The 18653-nt window shown below is 39.4% G+C and overlaps 1 protein-coding gene and 1 long non-coding RNA gene across 3 annotated transcripts in view; both read left to right on the top strand.

Annotated features, from left to right (window-relative positions):
- nxn (nucleoredoxin) overlaps positions 1–18653 on the top strand; it is a 40900-nt gene that overhangs the window by 14568 nt on the left and 7679 nt on the right. Inside the window, exon 2 of the mRNA XM_077542145.1 lies at positions 12030–12147. Coding sequence (XP_077398271.1) covers positions 12030–12147 — 118 coding nt within the window. The remainder of the gene's footprint in view (positions 1–12029; positions 12148–18653) is intronic.
- LOC144033813 (uncharacterized) lies at positions 7503–11261 on the top strand. 2 transcript variants are annotated; one of them, XR_013288086.1, is made up of 4 exons: positions 7503–8856; positions 8957–9140; positions 9241–10193; positions 10231–11261. It is a non-coding gene; the product is annotated as an uncharacterized LOC144033813 (long non-coding RNA). The 2 variants fall into 2 exon arrangements; XR_013288085.1 differs by having other exon boundaries at positions 9241–11261.

Raw genomic sequence — 18653 nt, forward strand, 5'->3', positions numbered from 1 at the left:
CAAAAGTTGAAGAAAAACGCCTAAAAATCATGTCTAAAAAAACAGCTGGCGTTGAGTGACTAATAATACATACAGTAACTTAAAAGCTTTAAATGTGGCCAATGTTCTTAAATCGGTGAAATGAGTACTTAAGATTTTGTTATAAGTGATTTGAGAGTGTCAAATAGACCATTACATTGCATGTAATAGCCTCTTGCTGTGCTGTGCTCATTTTCTGTGGATAACATTTTAAAATGGCTAAGAGTATCACTTAAAACAATGAAAATGTCCTCTGTGTTAGCTTAACAATTCCAAAGGATTAATTTGCGGCCTTCTGTTTCTTCTGCTTGCTGGTAATTATGCATTGTATATTGTATATATTGAGGTACTACATTTAAGTCGTGCTTAAGAAATAAATCAATTTATAGTGGACATTCAGTGTAATTTCTGTTTTGTTGTCTTGTCTTTCTGCGCTGGTTTCCTGTTATTGTGCTAAATGTAACTGTGGCTAATCTGCTAAAATTGTTCCAAATGTTGCTTACAATGTTAAAAAGACACAATTGTGAAGTGGTTTGAAAAACAATACGTACCTAGTAAAGCATGGAAAATTTTCATTGGCATAAATGATGCTAATTGGGGATTAATAAAGGTCTAGCTGTTAGGCTAATGGCTAGCTTGGTGGCACAAGTCCTTTGTGAACCGATGCAGCGAGTCCAAGGCTTTCTTTTGTGTGCGTGTCTGTCTCTTGACTAGTTATTTATAAAGCCTCAGAACATTCCAGGCACGCGCAGACCTCTCCGCCATGCACGTTTGCGGACATGCTCAGAAAAGACAAAAACAGAAAAATAATGCAGATTGTCATTGTTCATGGAGTTATTATTTCTTACCAGTGCCTTTCACATAATTTTCTGTTGTCAATTATTTTACGACTCATTTGTGGTCTTCCATGATGAGTCATGTTGGGTCAGTCAGCCTTCTTAACTTCCTTTTAAGCAGAGCATTCCTCACTTTAATGCAGTTGCCTACTTTGGAGAGACTTTTGAGTGCTCCCTCTTTTTTTTTTCCCCCCCAACTGACCCCCTCTCCTGGAAAATATGAATCATTTTTTCAAAGTAAGTTGAGGTACAGTTGCACCGGTTACACACTAGGGTCATTTACATTTTGTCCCAAAAAAAGGTAGGATGCTTAGCTTGTTAATAGTACATATATCATGTAAAATATATTTGCTGGCGTTGGCTGGAATCTTTGGATCTCCAAAAGCATCACTTTTCAGGAATCAAAAAACAAACACGTTTGTAGTGAATATTGTATCGTCAAAGAGAGAAAGCTATTTTGAATGCTTTAAATATCACTATTTTGCAAAAATAACGCACACATGAGACTGACCAATAATAACGATTTGTGAAAAATAGGGCCACAACTAACAATTTTGATAATTGATCTGTTGATTATTTGGTCAATTAATTGATTCATCGAAATAAAATAAAAAAATGATTTAGTTTCCATCCCTTTTGTCAAAAACTGGACATCAGAGGCTGAAATTTCAAAGATTTGGACCATTTAAATTCAACAAGGTCTTAAAACAATTAATTGATTCTCATAGTACTGTGATAATAATCTGGGGTGTCCAAATCTGGTCCTCAAGGGCCACGCTCCTGCATGTGTTAGTTGTCACCCTCCTCCAACACACCTAATTAAAATGATCAAGATCGTTATCAGGCTTCCGCAGAGCTTGCTGATGAGCTGTTCATTTGAATCAGGTGTGTTGGAGGAGGGAAACATCTAAAACATTCAGGATAGTGGCCCTCAAGGAACGTATTTGGACTCCACTGGATTAGTTGTTAATCGATTTGTCAAAATAATTAATTTGATAATTGATTAGTAGTTTAATAGTTGCTGCATCACAAATATTAAATTAGGGCTGTCACTATCAATTTTTTTTTTTAGAATCAATTATTCTGAGTCTGTGGAAGACGATGCTTGAGGTTGGCTGAACCTGGACCAGCATGCAGGAGGCAAACAGATGTGAGGGTTTAATGAGGGAAGGAAAGGGTTTAACGAGTGGGTATAACGTGTCACTTGATGCCGTAATGTCACTCGGCTAGGGTAATGCACACACGGCTGACATCCTGGCCCTCAGGAAATGGAAAGCCCGCTTGTATTGTGCATGGAAAAGCAAAGAGCTGTGACATGTAGGGACATGACTATAAATAAAGAAGGTCTGAATAAACGTTGACATACCAGGCCTTGGGGCTCTCTGTGTGATCTTATTTTATGACATGCAGAAAACTGTTTCACTATGATTTACGAGGCGACCAGTCCACTATGGGAAGACAGCAAAAGTGGGTCACAAATATGACATCCATCCTACAATGTGATGGCTGTTTGTGGAAAATGGGCTTTGTTTATTGCTTAGCTTGAAACCCTGAATTACTTGCTTGGAATCTTAATCCATCTTTGAAACCCAAACTAGGGGTGTTAAAAAAAAAAAATCGATTCGGCGATATATCGCGATACTACATCGCGCGATTCTCGAATCGATTCAATAATCGGCAGAATCGATTTTTATTTTTTTATTTTTTATTTTTATTTTTTTCTTTAGGATTCACACCTTGAGCATGGAAGAATGTTATATGAACGGAACATTAAGCCTTAATATTTTATTTTAATGCTGTTCAAACATGAAACAGATTACAACCTCTATAAGACTGAAATTTCAGATAAATAAATAATACATTTTCATATAAATCTTACACTCTACAAGCTTACTGATTAGTATTTTCTAAATTTGAATGAAAAAAAATTGCAACAATCGACTTATAAATTCGTATCGGGATTAATCGGTATCGAATCGAATCGTGACCTGTGAATCGTGATACGAATCGAATCGTCAGGTACTAGGCAATTCACACCCCTAACCCAAACACTAGCTCGAAAATCGAATTTTAAACCAAACTTAACCCTCACTTGAAACCTGTATCGTTGTTTGATAAAAGGGGAAATCATCGCAAACATTTTCTTGGCAATAATATGCTGTATGTGCCCCCACTATTCTAAACACAGGATTCTTATTAATATTATGTTTGTGGGATGTGATTTAAATAGCAAATTCTACCCGTTTTTATCAGCGGGCGGCCATTTTACCACTTGCTGTCAATTGAAAATATTCATCACACTTGTTCAGGGCTCAGGTAACGAACTCACGGCTCACCTGTTGTCCGAAGATGAGCCGATATAAATATGTGAGAAGAGGGTTATGTTTTGTTTTAATTAACTTGCAGTGCCTATGTCAACTAGACTCATGGGGTAGCCTAAATTAATGAACCTAAAATAAACCCGTAACCTGGGTTTGAAACCCTAACCTTGGTTCAAACCCTAATTTGAAACTCCAATTTCAAAGCCAACACGGTCTTAAAATTTGACTCTGAAATCCTAATCTAGCTTATTTGAATGTTCCCATCAATCGTTCCTACATTTGAAGCCCAACAATTAGTGTAAAATGTGTACAAGAATATTTTTTCCAGATGATTCTGTCACAATGAGGCGCAAAAGACTGCTAATGCGTGTGAAATGTTCCCCTTTAAAAGTAGCATCAATATTCATGTGTTGTGATGCGGAGAGCACGCGAAGAGGAGGAGGAGGAGGAGGAGCAGGAGGAGCTGTGGGACTTTAGATTCAGGGTCAAACGGAGGTCACAGCAGGGAAGCTTTCCAACCCACCCCCAACCTCTTCTTGTCGCAGAAAGTGGGGTACCACTTACTGCAGCCCTGTGGAGTCTTTCGTGTGTACGTGTGTGTGTGTGTGGACCGAATTCTGACTGCGGCTAATTGAGCGGCAAAGCGTGCAAACGGAGCTCATTAATGTGTTTTGTGTGATTATTAATATGTCATGAAGGCATAAACGAGGCCACATTAGGCTTTTACACCAACCGCTTTTCTTTTCAGTCTTATCTGCTCGTGTTACTGCTGGCAGGCACAAAGAATGCACCTGGCTTTCCAAGCCGTGAGTCGGCCCACCAGACTCGAGCCTGAGGTAAGCCATGGAGCCAGTCCAGCTGGTCCAGACAAAAGTCAAATCCTGGGTCGGTTCCAGCTGGTCCAGACTAGAGCCAGGTTCACTTCTCTCTAGCTGGTAGAGCAGCCTGTATTTTGATGTAATCAATCAAATGCTGCTTTTGATTTCTGTTTTTTTTTGTTTTTTTTTAAAATGAGAATATTGTATCTTATTTTTACAATCTAGCCCGCACCCCCAAAAAGGGCGAGTGGGAGGATGGTAGATGGGAAAATGCAAAATGCTGCTCACTAGTGTTGTGTCGGTCACGACCGATTCGTTCTTTAGACCGAATCTTTTCAGTGAACGTGAGTGAACGGGTCACTTCTTGAAGTGATTCGTTCTCTTATGCTGGATGGCAAAACTGTTTTTGTTAGCAGCTCTTCTGGTTTACCACCAAGCGAGCAACCTGGCTTTAACTCCCTATTTAAAATTAATTAGCAATATCGATTCTGACGCCTGCATATCGATACATGTATTGTAATGAGGCCCGCAGCGATGTATTGCCGTAACGATTTTTTTTTAGCACACCCCTACTAACAACCTGATGAAGCCCTGAGAGGTGAAATGCATTTTATGTTCAATGAGGCTCAACCCTGAAAAAAACAGTCTGTCTGTAGTGTTAAACACAAATACTGGCTTGAAACGCTTGTTCAATTCACTACCTTGAAACCCAAAGCCAAAATTGAATTTTGAAATTCCAACCTTGTCTTGTAACACTCTAACCCTCAAAAAAGTATGGGTGTCCCGATACATCTTTTTCACTTCCGATAGGGAACAGATATTGAAATCAAGTGTACTGTTTGATACTGATATCAATCCGATGCGATATCAGCTGGAATTATGCATGCTTTAATTTATTTCTTAGTATGAAATGTTAAACGATTTGGTCAAGTGAAGTAATAGTATTCAAAGAATAGTCAGCAGCAGTAGGTATGAGGAAAATATGACCCATTTATTCCAAATTTTTGGGTCATGTAGGACCGCTTGTATGAGTGCTAATATCAGATATTTGGGATGTAGACCAATACTGTGTTTTCAGCTGATATCGGACCAATATCCAATATTTATATTGGATTGGGACACCCTTAGTTTGAAGCACAAATTTGAAGCCTTAACTCGATTTGAACCCCAACCCAGGCATGAAACAAAAGGATGTGAGCAGAGCCTTTGATTCTCCGTGCAACACATAACACAATAACTCCAAAGGGGTCCGATCGTACTGCTCACATAGAATCCTCGGTCTAGCGCACCTCCACCCTCCCGGCATGCCCGATGGTCCGTTTTAAATAGTTTCCACATTACTGTGCGTGTAACCCTTTTCATGCACTTTGTGATCAAACTGATGAAGAAAGAGCAGATAAGAGAGTGAAGAATGCACCCGCTGCCTTTGGGACTGTAGGGTGCCTGTAGAGTCATAATGCAGCACATAGCTACCAAAAGCTTTTGTACTATTTTATGCCTCCCCCTCTCTATTCCCCCCTTTTTTTTTTTTTTTTTTTTTTTTTTTTTAACTCCATTAAAAGTGGTCACTATACAGAGGCAAAGTTTAGGGCCTCTATCCAAGCAGGTCGCTTTTGTGCCCACACAAGGCTGCACGGAGGTAGTGTGTGAGGGGGGGGGGGGTCCCCCCCTTCCCCCAACACCCCCCACCCCACCCCTGTCCTGTCCTCCACCTCCGTTTCCCCCAAGCACGCTGACATTCTAGCACCTGTTTCCCGTCACAAAACCATTAATTTATCACTGAATTATTAAGTGGGGGAAGCGCACAATACGTCTGGCGCTCTTTTGGCACTGAGGGGTGGAGGGGGTTGCCGTGGCAACAGGAGCGGTGGTAAAGGTGGTGAGACGGGGGGAAAAAAGGGGAGTCATCATCATCACCGATTTTTATCCCACCGCTCACCCAGCGAGTAAAATGACGGGATTAATAAAAGACATGGAGATAGGAGGAAGGCCCCCTCGTGATAGTGCTTAGATCAAGGGTGCGCTTCAAGAAGATGACGACAAGTGAAGAACGTGACAAGGTGGAGTTATTAAGAGAGGTTAGGGCCTTCGACATTGCAGTTCTCTCTGGGGAGGCCAGCGGGAGGGATCTGAAGTGGTAGCATAAGCTAGCAGCCTCCCTTTTGTAGCCATGATGAGCCATTTTTGTTTCTGGCCCCTTCAAGGGGTGAGGAAGAGTGTGAATTAAACAACCTTGCAATGTAGTAGAATTAAATTTTAGAAAACAGGTGAACAGTTACTTTTGCATTATTAAACACAGTAATGAGCTTGTGAGGTGCCAACATCCTCACATCGTAGGCTACTGTTGTATCTGTGACTTTCAATGTGAATAACTTTAGGAGGTGGGGCATGACCTGGTGAGTTACATGGGAGTCAGCAAATAAGAGTGTAGAGTTGGCTGGATGTTAACTGGCTAACGTGTTAAATAGCCTACATCAGGGGTGTCAAACTCATATTAGCTCAGGGGCCACATGGAGGAAAATATATTCGCAATTGGGCCGGATCGGTAAAATTGTAAAATAATTTTTAAAACATTGCCGTCAATTACATGCAGATTTTCGCTATTTGTGGGCCAGCCCTAAATTGTGGGGCGCATCTGTACAAATATTGTCCTAAATTTTTTTTGCATAAACCTGTATATTGTTCACTGATTGTGTGCCGGGTGCCGTTAATGAAGTTATAAGGACGTTAATCCTTGTCATATGTGTAGTTGAATGTGTCTTATTCAGCATGTTTGTGTTTGATTCATGTTTTTATTTTTTAAACAAACTAACTTTAAATTGTGTTTAAAATAACGACATTCAGAGCAATTCCATGTACAAGATGCATTGCTCAACTGAGACTTACTTGTGTAATTATGAATTTATAAGCTTTGATTGTGGCCAGCTGATTAATTGGGCCGACAGTCTTTTTTTTTTTTACTTTACAAAACCATCTCGCGGGCCGGATTAAACCCCATTGCGGGCCTGATCCGGCCCCCGGGCCTTATGTTTGACACCCCTGGCCTACATGTTCAGTGACTCGGCGTTCGTTGTGGCAATCTGCGGCTCATGCACAGTATGAATGTGTTTACTACGCGTGTGTTTTCTTACTGTTTGTTCAGTAAAGAGATGAAATGTGCTCCGGCAGCTGTGTCTATCCTTACAATACATTCTAACTAGCGATGGAATGCTACAGTATCTTAAATTAGCTAACATTGATATGTTACCTTGTTAGAGTGTTGTGATACACATTGTAATTTATCTTCCGTAAGTGTAAAATGATTACAAACTTTTTACATTCAATGTATTTTATATACTTTTTTTGTAGTAACAGATTTTAGCTGCCTGTCATCAACTTACGTCCTTTGTGTAAAGTACTGATGCAGGATAGACCTTAAAGGTACACTCAGTATTATACAGTGGCATCTAGTGGTGAAACAATAAATCATTCGGGAAAAAAAAACAATTGTTTGTGTTAGTAGTATGTAAAAAGATATGTTGTATCGCATAAACGTACTTTTTTTTAAATATAACGGTTAGTCTAGAAATCGCAAATTATCTTACATGTCCGAGCCGCGGCTTCTAGTGTCCGCCATGTTTCGCCGCCATCTTTCTGCTACGGGTGCCGTCAAACACAAATTTCAGCGCTCCATTTCTTAACGCGTTTTTGGAACGCACTTCCGGTTTGTATGGCGACCGCATTTCTACGAAGAAGAAGAGTTTCCGGTCCCCGAAGAGAGCATTATCAAGCATCACACTTACTTTGGGAATTTATTTTATTTCAGCGCGACAAAACAAGAGTTTATATTGTAGCCGCATTTGCCAGATGGAGAGAAATGAGGAACAGACTAGGTTTGGGACGTGCCGGTGCCTTCGACTGCTTTCTACTTGACCGGTAAGTAAGAGTACATTTGTGTTTACGTTTTGAGAGCGAGAGAAAAAGTATACACTGTACTAATTAATACGATGTTCGTACCTTTGTTTTACGATCACTGTAGCTGTTGATTAGCAACTCCGCACCACTCGAACGATTTCGTTATGTAGCTACTTGCTTTGAAAAAAAAAAAAAGATTCCCGCTGGCACGTTATATTTAGAGTAAATGCGCAAGTTATTGTGTAATGTAATGTAACTGTGATTTCGGAGGTATATTTGCCCATAACTTCAATGGAGAATCTAAAGCATACTGTATTAGTGGAGGAGTTGAAAATTATTTTCGTTGTGGTTGGTGAAAATAGTGTTCTCGAAATTAATTTTCGGCAGGGAATAACTTTCTGGACTTAAATGCTGGCTGTACCGTAAGCACTGCTAGAGTCTGAACTCTCTCACTCAAGTGTGTACTGGTCCATTGTGTAATTGGGTGCACAAGAATTTACAGGCTGCCACGTTTTCCACGGAAATTCGACAAGCAAGCAGCCTTTGCATATTCTATGCAGTATGCAGTCAAGTTACTTTTATCTAGCTAATACAATGTTTTGGGCCCAAAAACTAAAGATCTTACCTCTATTTTGGGGGCTTTGTTGGAAAGTTGGTGACATATAGTAGTATCATCAATTATTCTATTTTATTTTATAATTGTGTTTTTGTTTGTGTCACACTAGATCAACAGCCAAACTTGAGGGGTTCCAGAACCATATTCTGATGTATACAAGCATTCATGCACCGTTTAAATACATCACCGACCTGCAAGAAAAAAAAATATCAAGGGGAGAGTCAGCAGCCAAATTGGAATGCCCCGAATGAGGACACTTGAATGGAGGACCCCAGAAGGCTTCGGTGTTGTACCACCAGTATCTCCACCTACCATATCTGAGCTGCAACAAACTGAAGTCAGCCGACGTCTTGGTATGTCATTTACATATGGACGGCATTGCACACTACATGAACTTTTTGTGTGAAGCAATACGGAATGGTCACATGTACAAGCACCACTTGTTTTACACAGGACCTGCTGACCAGGTGTCTGAAGCCATGGAGTGACTCCTCCCTCACTTTCCTCAGTAGCCAAATTGGAATGTCCCAAATGAGGACACTTGAAAGCAGGACCTCAGAAGGCTTCGGTGTTGTACCACCAGTATCTCTACCTACCATATCTGAGCTGCAACAAACTGAAGTCAGCCGACGTCTTGGTATGTCATTTACATATGGACGGCATTGCACACTACATGAACTTTTTGTGTGAAGCAATACGGAATGGTCACATGTACAAGCACCACTTGTTTTACACAGGACCTGCTGACCAGGTGTCTGAAGCCATGGAGTGACTCCTCCCTCACTTTCCTCAGCAAGCCTTTGAAGAATATGATATCATCGTTGGTGGTGCCCTCACTCCATAACATGTACTTGTGCAGTCAAGGAGCATGTCAAACTTAATAAAACCAGCAAACATTGAAGTGACTTCATTTTTACTGCAGTCTGTTCACACAATCAATGGACAAGCCTTCCTTGATTTTGCCCCAATAACATCATAGAGTAGGCGAAAAGTAGTGTTACAGATCATACTATGTGTTCGGGAGAGTTTGAGGAATGTTGCAATGTTAATGGGGGACAATGTCAGCACACACACACACACACAAAAAAAAAAAACCATCATGGTATTGAGTTAATCAGATATTTTAGCTGTGTACAACACATACCTGCTCTGTAACACTACCTTTGGCCCAAACCTGTATGTCTATTTTCCATATTTTGAAATGCACAGCGTATTGGTAAATTTCTGGATCAACTGCAATTCATGTCGCTCATTATATTATAACAGCATTTTTTTTTTTTTTAGTTAATATGTTCATTTCATGTAGACTTTTATTTTACTTTATTTTATTTATTCATTTTCATGTACTGTACCTTACATTCATTGGCCAATGAAGAATTGCTTGTCATTGCAAGCATTTATAATAATTCTCCAGGCTTTTGATGTTTTACATTTCTAGTCATGTAAAATAGTGTTAGGTTAGGTGTCGAATGAACACTGCATGTTGACGCCAAAGGAAATAGTATTTTTTAGTTATTCAAAATGTACAAATTAACACACAACAACAATATACAAGTTATACAAACTACAACAAGTGTCAGACATGGACTAATTATATGCCAGGTAAAAAACCTTTGTATTGTCCTCGAGGATCTGGGAAAGTGTCACTTATTTGCCACAAGTCACCAAGGTGCTGCAGTCTGGGATCCAGGTACAGGAAATCATGGTGGTGCTGATGTGGGATCCAGGTACAGGAAATCATGGTGGTGCTGATGTGTCAGCAATGTGTCAAAAAGTATTTCTTGGTGTCAGTCTATCAGCTGGACTTGGATATCTTCATGTTCCTCCATGGTCATTTCCTGTACGAGTCTCTGCAAGAAGGTAACAATTGTATGTCAGATGAGGTACCAAACAATGAACTGAAAGTCACTGAGCCAATGAAGTACATTATTATATGAGCAAGACTATTTGTGAAAGCCATGTAAATTCCTGCACATCGAAGTACAAGGAAGCTGTTGTATCTTCAATCAAAACTAATTAAGTTGCTTAGTGATATTTATTAGGTAAAATTGTTCAACATGGTGACAAATCGATATCTGAGTAAAGGGTTTCAAATGTTTTTGTAAGCAGCACTTTTCTGAGTGGTTAGTAGCAACAAGACACGGGGGGGTTTACGAGTCTGAGTTGCATCTGTGTAGTTCAGTTAACACCATTATTTTTGTACGATATACTAAACATATCAGCAAACGATGTAATCTAAATACCACATATTCCAAGCAAAGGTATGTTTTGAGCCATTCACATGCATGCTCGAATGGAATTATTTTTCCATGATGACATAATTGTACGTTACGAGACACCGCGTTCACTTCCGCGTTCTCTTCCTCGTCTCCCTCGCCCTCTTTGAGATGGTCCACATGTCTATAAAACATATAACATAACTGTGTGTTCTCTGTTGCATAGTTTAGTTGCACTAACAAATATGAACATAGATAGCCATTATCATTAGCTGACGTACAGTATTTCCTAACAATGCCGACAAAAATATTAATTCTGAAATTAAATGACTAAATCACAAATATTAGGGGTCTGTACAGTATGTCTAACAAATGCAATTCACTTACGTCATCACTCGAGGGATACCAGAAGTTGTTTGCGTTCTGTTCCGGTGAAATTGGTGGTAGGCTGTTGAAGTAGGGTCTCTCTGAGACGCCGTAGTTCATGTGCTTAAAATCATTGCATTATCTTGTTTGACCGATAGATGGCGGTAGTGAGCTACACACTGGGGCTTTAAAATTTGTTGGCTTCAGAGTTAAAATTGGCCCATTTTGTGTTAAAAGCAATTTTTTATCACAAAGGAATCCAATTACCTCAATACATGGAGCCACATCAGCTATGTAAACACACATTTCAATGAGATCTGTCTGAAAGGCGAACAAATCTGACGTCCAAGTATCCTTGAATTTTGCCCTGGACTAGCAGACAGAGCTCCCCCTGCGCTTAAGTCTACAACCTTGAGCTACTATCACCTTCATGAAAACATGTCGAAGCAGCACCAGTGTTAACATTGGCATCTACATTCTGGTACGAGCAAGGCTAGTTTTTATTTTTTTCAAAGCAGATGACTGCGGATGAAAAAATACTTACTGTCAGTTATGGTAAACACTCAAATGTTTATCACAATTTTATGGCCTTTACTGCAGCAGACATTTTTACAAGTGAAGTGACATTTTGTAGACGATAAAAGTACATTTCATCCAGTTTTCCTTAGGATTTATGTCTTGTTTTCTTTGGAGACATGATGCTGCATTTATTGCTTTGGCCGTAGCCTAATAGCATTCAATGAAATGATGTTTGGGGGGTGGTAGGACTGGAGTGGATCAATACGGCACGTGATTGTTGCCGCTTATTATCTCCTCCAGGGACTCTCACTGTGAGAGCTATTGTCTGCGCTCTCTATCTCATGTCCGAGTAGTTTGAGGCAGGCGCGGAAAACGCTGATCTGTCTGTTTAAATCCATTGCTTTTTTCCTTTGGTGTGTTTGCAGATGAAGCTGTGGAACAAGTACAAGGTGACCAGCATCCCGTCGCTCGTGTTCGTGGACGCCGCCACGGGGAAGGTGGTGTGTCGGAACGGTCTGCTGGTGGTCAGGGACGATCCCAAAGGTGAGCCTGCGTGGTGGCGTACACACACTACTTATTGATACAAGGTGTGACAATGAAGAAAAGAGACTTAAAGCCAATTAGCTAACTTGGTGTGACCAAAAAATAAAAATAAAAACTAGGACACTACAATTTCACAAAAAATCAAATACTGTATATAATAAATTCTCACCAAGAACTAACTATTAATGCTGCAGTCACACCAAAAGCCAGGGGAGGCAATTCGACGGCGTGTTTGCATTGTTGTCAATGGACTTCGCGCATATCGGAACGAAAGTGTTTGGCGCGCAGCAGCGAAAATCCGCACACTCGCATATTCGCCAAAGTTAAAAAAAAAAATTGCATTTTTTTCGCATTTTCCTCACGGTGGCCAATCGGCTTCAAGTACGGCCTACGTCACACACAGCGTCCTCTCTATTGTCACCCCGAGCGCAACAACACGGCCAGCCGGGACAGAAGGGTAAGCAAAGTAGCATACAAGTGTTTACATACACGTCTATTTACTTCCTATTGAACTGTACCGAGATATCAGCAGTGTTTATCATCCATGCCAAAGTTATTTTTAGCTCAACTGCCGGCCGCCAGATTGCCATTAGAAAAGCGAAAGTGCTATCACGTACCTCAAAAAAGGAGAAAATAGTGCCACGGCTGTATAGTCCCAGGAAAGAAGTGGAAGTAGTCCGCGGTGCTCACTTTTTGTTGACTCGCTAAAGTGTTCCATGGTCCTTGTCCACCAAGGGACACGCCTCCTCTGCTCGGTGCGCACGAAAGCACGAATGAGCGGCAATTGTTCCAAAAACATTCTATGCGGTGAAACGCTCGCAAAGGAAGCATTACAGTTCGCCTTTTCGTTTTTTTTGTGAACTCAGCATTATAACTAGTCAATCTGATGACCAGTTGCTGTGTAATTGCTTAAATTAATGCAAAATGCTATCTTGGTTGACAGTTCAGCAGCGCTAAACAAGGCAATGCACCATTATCCAACCTTTTTTGCTCAGACCCAGTTATTGGAATCTGGCTGTGCCATTTACTTTGCGCCAGTCCCTCATTGTAATATTCTAAATATACCGCCAGAAAAGCTCACCTTGCGTTGTTTGACTAGCGGCCACAGCATTAGGCTAGTAGGACTACATTTCCTGTGATTCTTAGACACAAAAGCAGGAAGTAGTTTCAGTATGACAAAAACATGCAGATTCCTTAGCAAAAAAAAAAAAAAACGGGAGGAAAGGTTCAAAACCCGGGACTGTCCTTGTTAATCCAGGACGTCTGGTCACCAAGGCTAGCTGCCTATCTGTTCACAATTCTGCTGTTATATTGTTCTCTTTACTTACTCTACGCTGAATTTTCAGATTTTATCTATCACGGCTTCTCTGCTCGCTCTGCATCTGTATAATATGTACTCCTGTTCTTTTTGGGGCTTTTGTGTAATACAGGTGTTACATTTTGTCACTGTCCTCACCGTGCGCCTCTTTTTCAGTCTTCTGTATAGCACGCTGCCATCACACTCATAGGGTATTAAGATTAACATCACATTTACATTCTTTTCCATGCCTTTGCAGTTCTAGCGGTGTACTAAAAAGTGATTAGTCATGTGAGAGAATTGCATGCTAAAGGCAACACAGCGGAGCACCAGAGTGGATTTCTTTTCTTTTTGACAGCTTTTACTGTCTAGCTAATGAAAGCCAGAACAAGCCTGCGGTGCTATTTGCATGATTCATTAACTGCGCTTGCAAACGAGCTGTTGGTGGAGAGGACATAAATCTCTATCTGCAGTACCAGTACATACAATTCATTAGCATAATATTGTTATGCATGTAGGTATTTTTATTTTATTTTATTTTATTAGGATTCTTTTCCTTATTGTTTTGTTTTTATTTGCTGAACTGGATTTTTTTTTGCATATGTATCAAATTTAGCTTTCTTAATTCATAACAAAAAAAAAAAAAAAAGAAGATACAAAATAAATATGATTCACAAATAATTAAAATAAAATAAATGCATTTATAGTGATAAATAAAGAAAAAAGCATAGTAAAATAATCATACTCTACCAACAGCAAAGAAATACAAAGTAATAATAAAAATGCAAAATAAAGAACTAAATGTTGCATGTTGTACAAAAATAAATAAACCTACTCGGAAAAAAATATAAATGCAACAGTTTTGTTTTTGCTGCCATTTTTAATTAGATGAATTCAGATCTAAAACTGTTTCCACCAGTGTAAACCTGTGATAGCGAGCACTTCTCCTTTGCCGAGATAATCCATCCCACCTCGTAGGTGTGCCATATCAAGATGCTGATTAGACACCATGATTAGTGCACAGATGTGCACTGCCAAAAATAAAAGTCTGACGTGTTCATCAGAAGTCCTTGTACTGTATATGTTGTTCCTGAATGTTTGCTCTGTACTATTTCTCCTCTTCATTGGGAGGAAAAAAACTCAAAAGTCAAGTCTTGGTGTTTCCCCGTACACAATTATATTTTTGTCATCATGTGGTGGCTTCATGTTTTTTATAAGTGCGACAGCAGCTGCCATGTTAGCCAACGTGGGTGTAGGAATGATCCCGGTAAGGATGAAAAGGCTGACTGGAGTGCCTGCAGCCAGTGTGAAAGATGGAGAGTGTGCGAGTGGCCTTTTTAGCCTCAGGACCACAATGAGCGGCTGTTGGCGCTGCAGACGTGTCATTCCTGCCTAATGAAGCCCCGTGCATAAAGGCGCCATTATGGAGTGGCCATACAGGCTTTTATTTAGGATTACCTCTACTGCCCGCCCTCTCTGTATAACTCCACTTTCTGGTGGCCGGGGGCTAACAATGAAGACACCATGAAAAGGAAGTGAAAGCGTCAACCAGAGCTGGAAGGAAGGAGAAGCTTCACATCTCTGTTTGCATGGAGTCGACAGCAATCTGTAAGACAATTTAAAATTGATGGCCACATTAAATTTGGTGGGCTTGTGTGTCATCAGTAGAGCCACAGAAAATGAATCATACATGAAAAGACACTGTAAGTCAGCCATTTTGACTGAAATGGGTAATTTTAGGCTCAATTTAGCAGTTTCCAAGCACACTTTGGAGACTAACTTTGTTGTATGTTTTTTTTTTTTTTTTTTATTGTTACCATTTGAAGCGCGTATATTAGAGTAATGTAGATTTAGTTTATCATTATGGCAGGTCAAACCTTACACAGAATTGTAAACCTGTTCATGATTGTTTTTTAATTATTATTCTTCAGTTCCCAAAACAAGTTAGTCTTTGCGACATCAAATTTGGTAGGAGTGTTTGTCATGAGTAGACCCACAAAAAAAATCTCAAAAAGTCATATCAGAAAAGACAGAGGAGGTCCCCCATTTTGGTTCGAAGCAGACATTTTTAGCTAATATTGGCAGGGTTCCTTCAAAGACAAATTCCTCATTGATATTTTGTTTAAAAAAAAAAAAAAACTGCCCAATACAGACGGTAAATCACCAGTTCTGGCTCAAAGTCGATTTTAGGCTCAATTTGCGTTGGTTTGAAGCACCCATTTTGTCATGACTAGGGTCATGCAAGGGTTATGGTTGGGTCATGACCATTTGGTCTTTTTTTCAGTGCTCCTTCTAAGATGAACTCCTACTACAGATTTTATTTAATGGTTACCGCATTTGAGCAGCATTTACAAGTCAGATGGAAATTAAATTGTGATAACTGAGTTTTTGTCATTGTGTCATGTGGGTGGCATTGTTTTAGGACTAATCATAAAATGCCCATCTAGTAAAAACTGCTCAGGAAGTCTGCCATTTTTGGTGTGAAATTACCATTTTATGGTTATTTTGGCCATTTCTCAAGCTCTATCCTTCAAAGACAGACTGGGAGAAATGTCTAGATGTAATAACTCTGTTTAGATCTTCAGAGTTCTTTGGAGTTTTCTCATTATTAGTCAAACAAGTCTTTTGAAGATGCGCTTTGAAAAATGTGTTTGTTTTCTTCATCAAAAACTGGAAATGCTCCTTGATAGATACAAAAAGTTTTCTCAACATTTGGATAGACAACGCCCATTGACTATGTTCATTGAAAACGGATTTCAACAATGTGTGGTCGCTTCAAAGACCGAAATTTGTTCTTTGTGGTTAGGGAAACATGCAAGTTAAATTAATCATCAAAGACTCTGAGTAGTCTTTTATGTTTAGTCTTTTTTGTCCAAGGAAATAGCTTCACATGTTTAGTCTTCTTCCAGACCTTGGTGAAGTGCTGACACATCAGTTGAATGGCTCCAAAAGATTTTCCCTCTGTGTGGAAATTTACAATTCTCTTTCTTAAGATTTTCCAGAGAGTTCCTTGGACTTACCCCATTGTCTGAATATTGGTCAAATCCACTAACATACAACTGTTTGATCTGATAATCTTGGAATCTTCGCTTGTTTTGAAATGTCTTACAAAGATGTTTCCAAATGTGTGTAAATCTACATTTCTCCTTAGTTCCTTGGACTTTACCATATTTCTGAGCATTGGTCGATCTGCGGTATTTATGTAGCCTACAGTTATTTTTTATTGACACTCTTGAAATTGGCACTTCTTTAGAAAAGGCCCCAAAGGCCTTTCGCCCAACTTGGCATCTAAATATGCAATTGTCCTTCTTAGAACTTCACCAAGTTCGTTGGAATTTCCCTATTGTTCTAAGTATTGGTCGGTCCAGTAAACGTTGTCAAACAAATGCTGTTTTTATGCTGGCAAAGAGCAAACTAGCAGCTGCATTCGCTTGTGATCATGAGCAAGATAAGGATACTTGACTCATTGAACAATTTTCGGCAGTAAAAAGTTAATATTTTGTCCAGAATGGATTTGATAACTTAATTATTTTTCATAAACAATTAGTAGTATCTTTAAAAACAATTTTTTTTCTACTTGCTGTCGACTGAAGATGACATCACCTGTGCTGAGGAAGTAGGTAACGACCAATCATGTCTCACCTGTCTTCTAGGTTTGGTCAGTAAATTGAGCCATGATTTGTCGTTACCTACTTCCCAATCACAGGTGAGGTCATCATCACTCGACGGCAAGTAGAAAAATTACTTTTTAAATGTGTTAATTGTACATGAAAATACTGAAGTTAACATATTAATTAGAGACAAAATATTAACTTTTTACTTCTGAAAATTGCTCAGTGAGCCAAGTATCCCTTTAATCGAGCTTGGCCTTGTTGTATTCAAACACATTCGCGAAACTTCAGCACCCAAATTTTGAGGGCTTTGTGTGTCATAGTAAAATTTTACTATGCAAGTATTGTGAGCGGCCTGTTGATGACCTTCATCCCTTTTCCCTTACGTTAAGGCTCCAGCAAGACTGTGACCCTTGTGAGGATAACCGGTTCAGATAAGGGATGGATGGATAAGGATGTCAAAACATATCTTCCCCCTCTGTGAGCTACATTCAGAAAAATAAATACCTTGTACTAAAATCAATTCAATATGCTTTATATTAGGGGTCACAAACTGGCTGCTGGAGATGGAATCTGGGTGTCTCTGGGCCCTATCAAGTATTCCACAAAAAAAGGAGTTTAAGTATTCCAAAAATGTACAAGATAATTCAATTTTCTCACTCTCGACTAATAACATTAGTGGTTCTTAAGAATCTGAACAAGTTTGGTGATCTGGTCCTCTCTCTCATCTCCCTGGTACTTTGCATACTCTTGTCTAATTAGTCTAAATGAGCATCACAACTGTCTGTCTGCATTCAAAACATGTCGGGGAGACCCTGTACTTAAGAGAAAAACATTCTGTCTCCTGTTTCTCTTGAAATTAGCTGTTCTCGTCGGCAAACTTTTTCTTGACATCAGTTTTTGATAAGGGCGTGACTAAGATTGGGTGACATATCCCTTCCTTCCACTTGGTGTCACTTCAGAATTACAATTCGGCAAAAGCTGTCATGAGCCTAAGCTATGGTAGCTCATAAGTGATTTAAAAAATAAAAATAATACGATAAAAATGGCCAGGACAATGGCACAGCAAAAAGGGAGTCAAGTACGGGGCCGCAAATATCTGGTGGGCGACAAATGGCCCCTGGGCCACAAGTTAGAGACCCCTGCTGTTGATCAACATATGCTATCTAAATCACAGGTTGCTGATGGTGTTCTCAGCAACAAAGCAAGATATTAATGCGAAAACTAAATTGAAACAAATTTGTACATCACATAATTTAATTTGTGATATTCAAATATATGTACATATTTAAATAATAGAAAGTCAAGTGACAAATTTTCATTAAACTATTTTACTTTTGAAAAATGTAAATAAATAAAAAACAAAACTGTGATATATCGTAACATTCAAAAATAAGTTTGTCTTGTGAAATTGATTTTTTTTTTTTTTATCAATTTTAAATATCAAATTGTGTGACAGATTTGCTTCAATCTTTGTTGTACAGATAAAAAAATTTGAGCCTGTAATATTGTGATTTCTTTCCAGTCCAAAATAAAGGTAATACAGTCTCACAACCTTCTGATGCTGGCCCCATTTAATTGTATTATTTATGTGGCAG

Source organism: Festucalex cinctus, chromosome 13 (assembly GCF_051991245.1).
Source record: "Festucalex cinctus isolate MCC-2025b chromosome 13, RoL_Fcin_1.0, whole genome shotgun sequence".
In the NCBI taxonomy this organism is placed as follows: domain Eukaryota; kingdom Metazoa; phylum Chordata; class Actinopteri; order Syngnathiformes; family Syngnathidae; genus Festucalex; species Festucalex cinctus.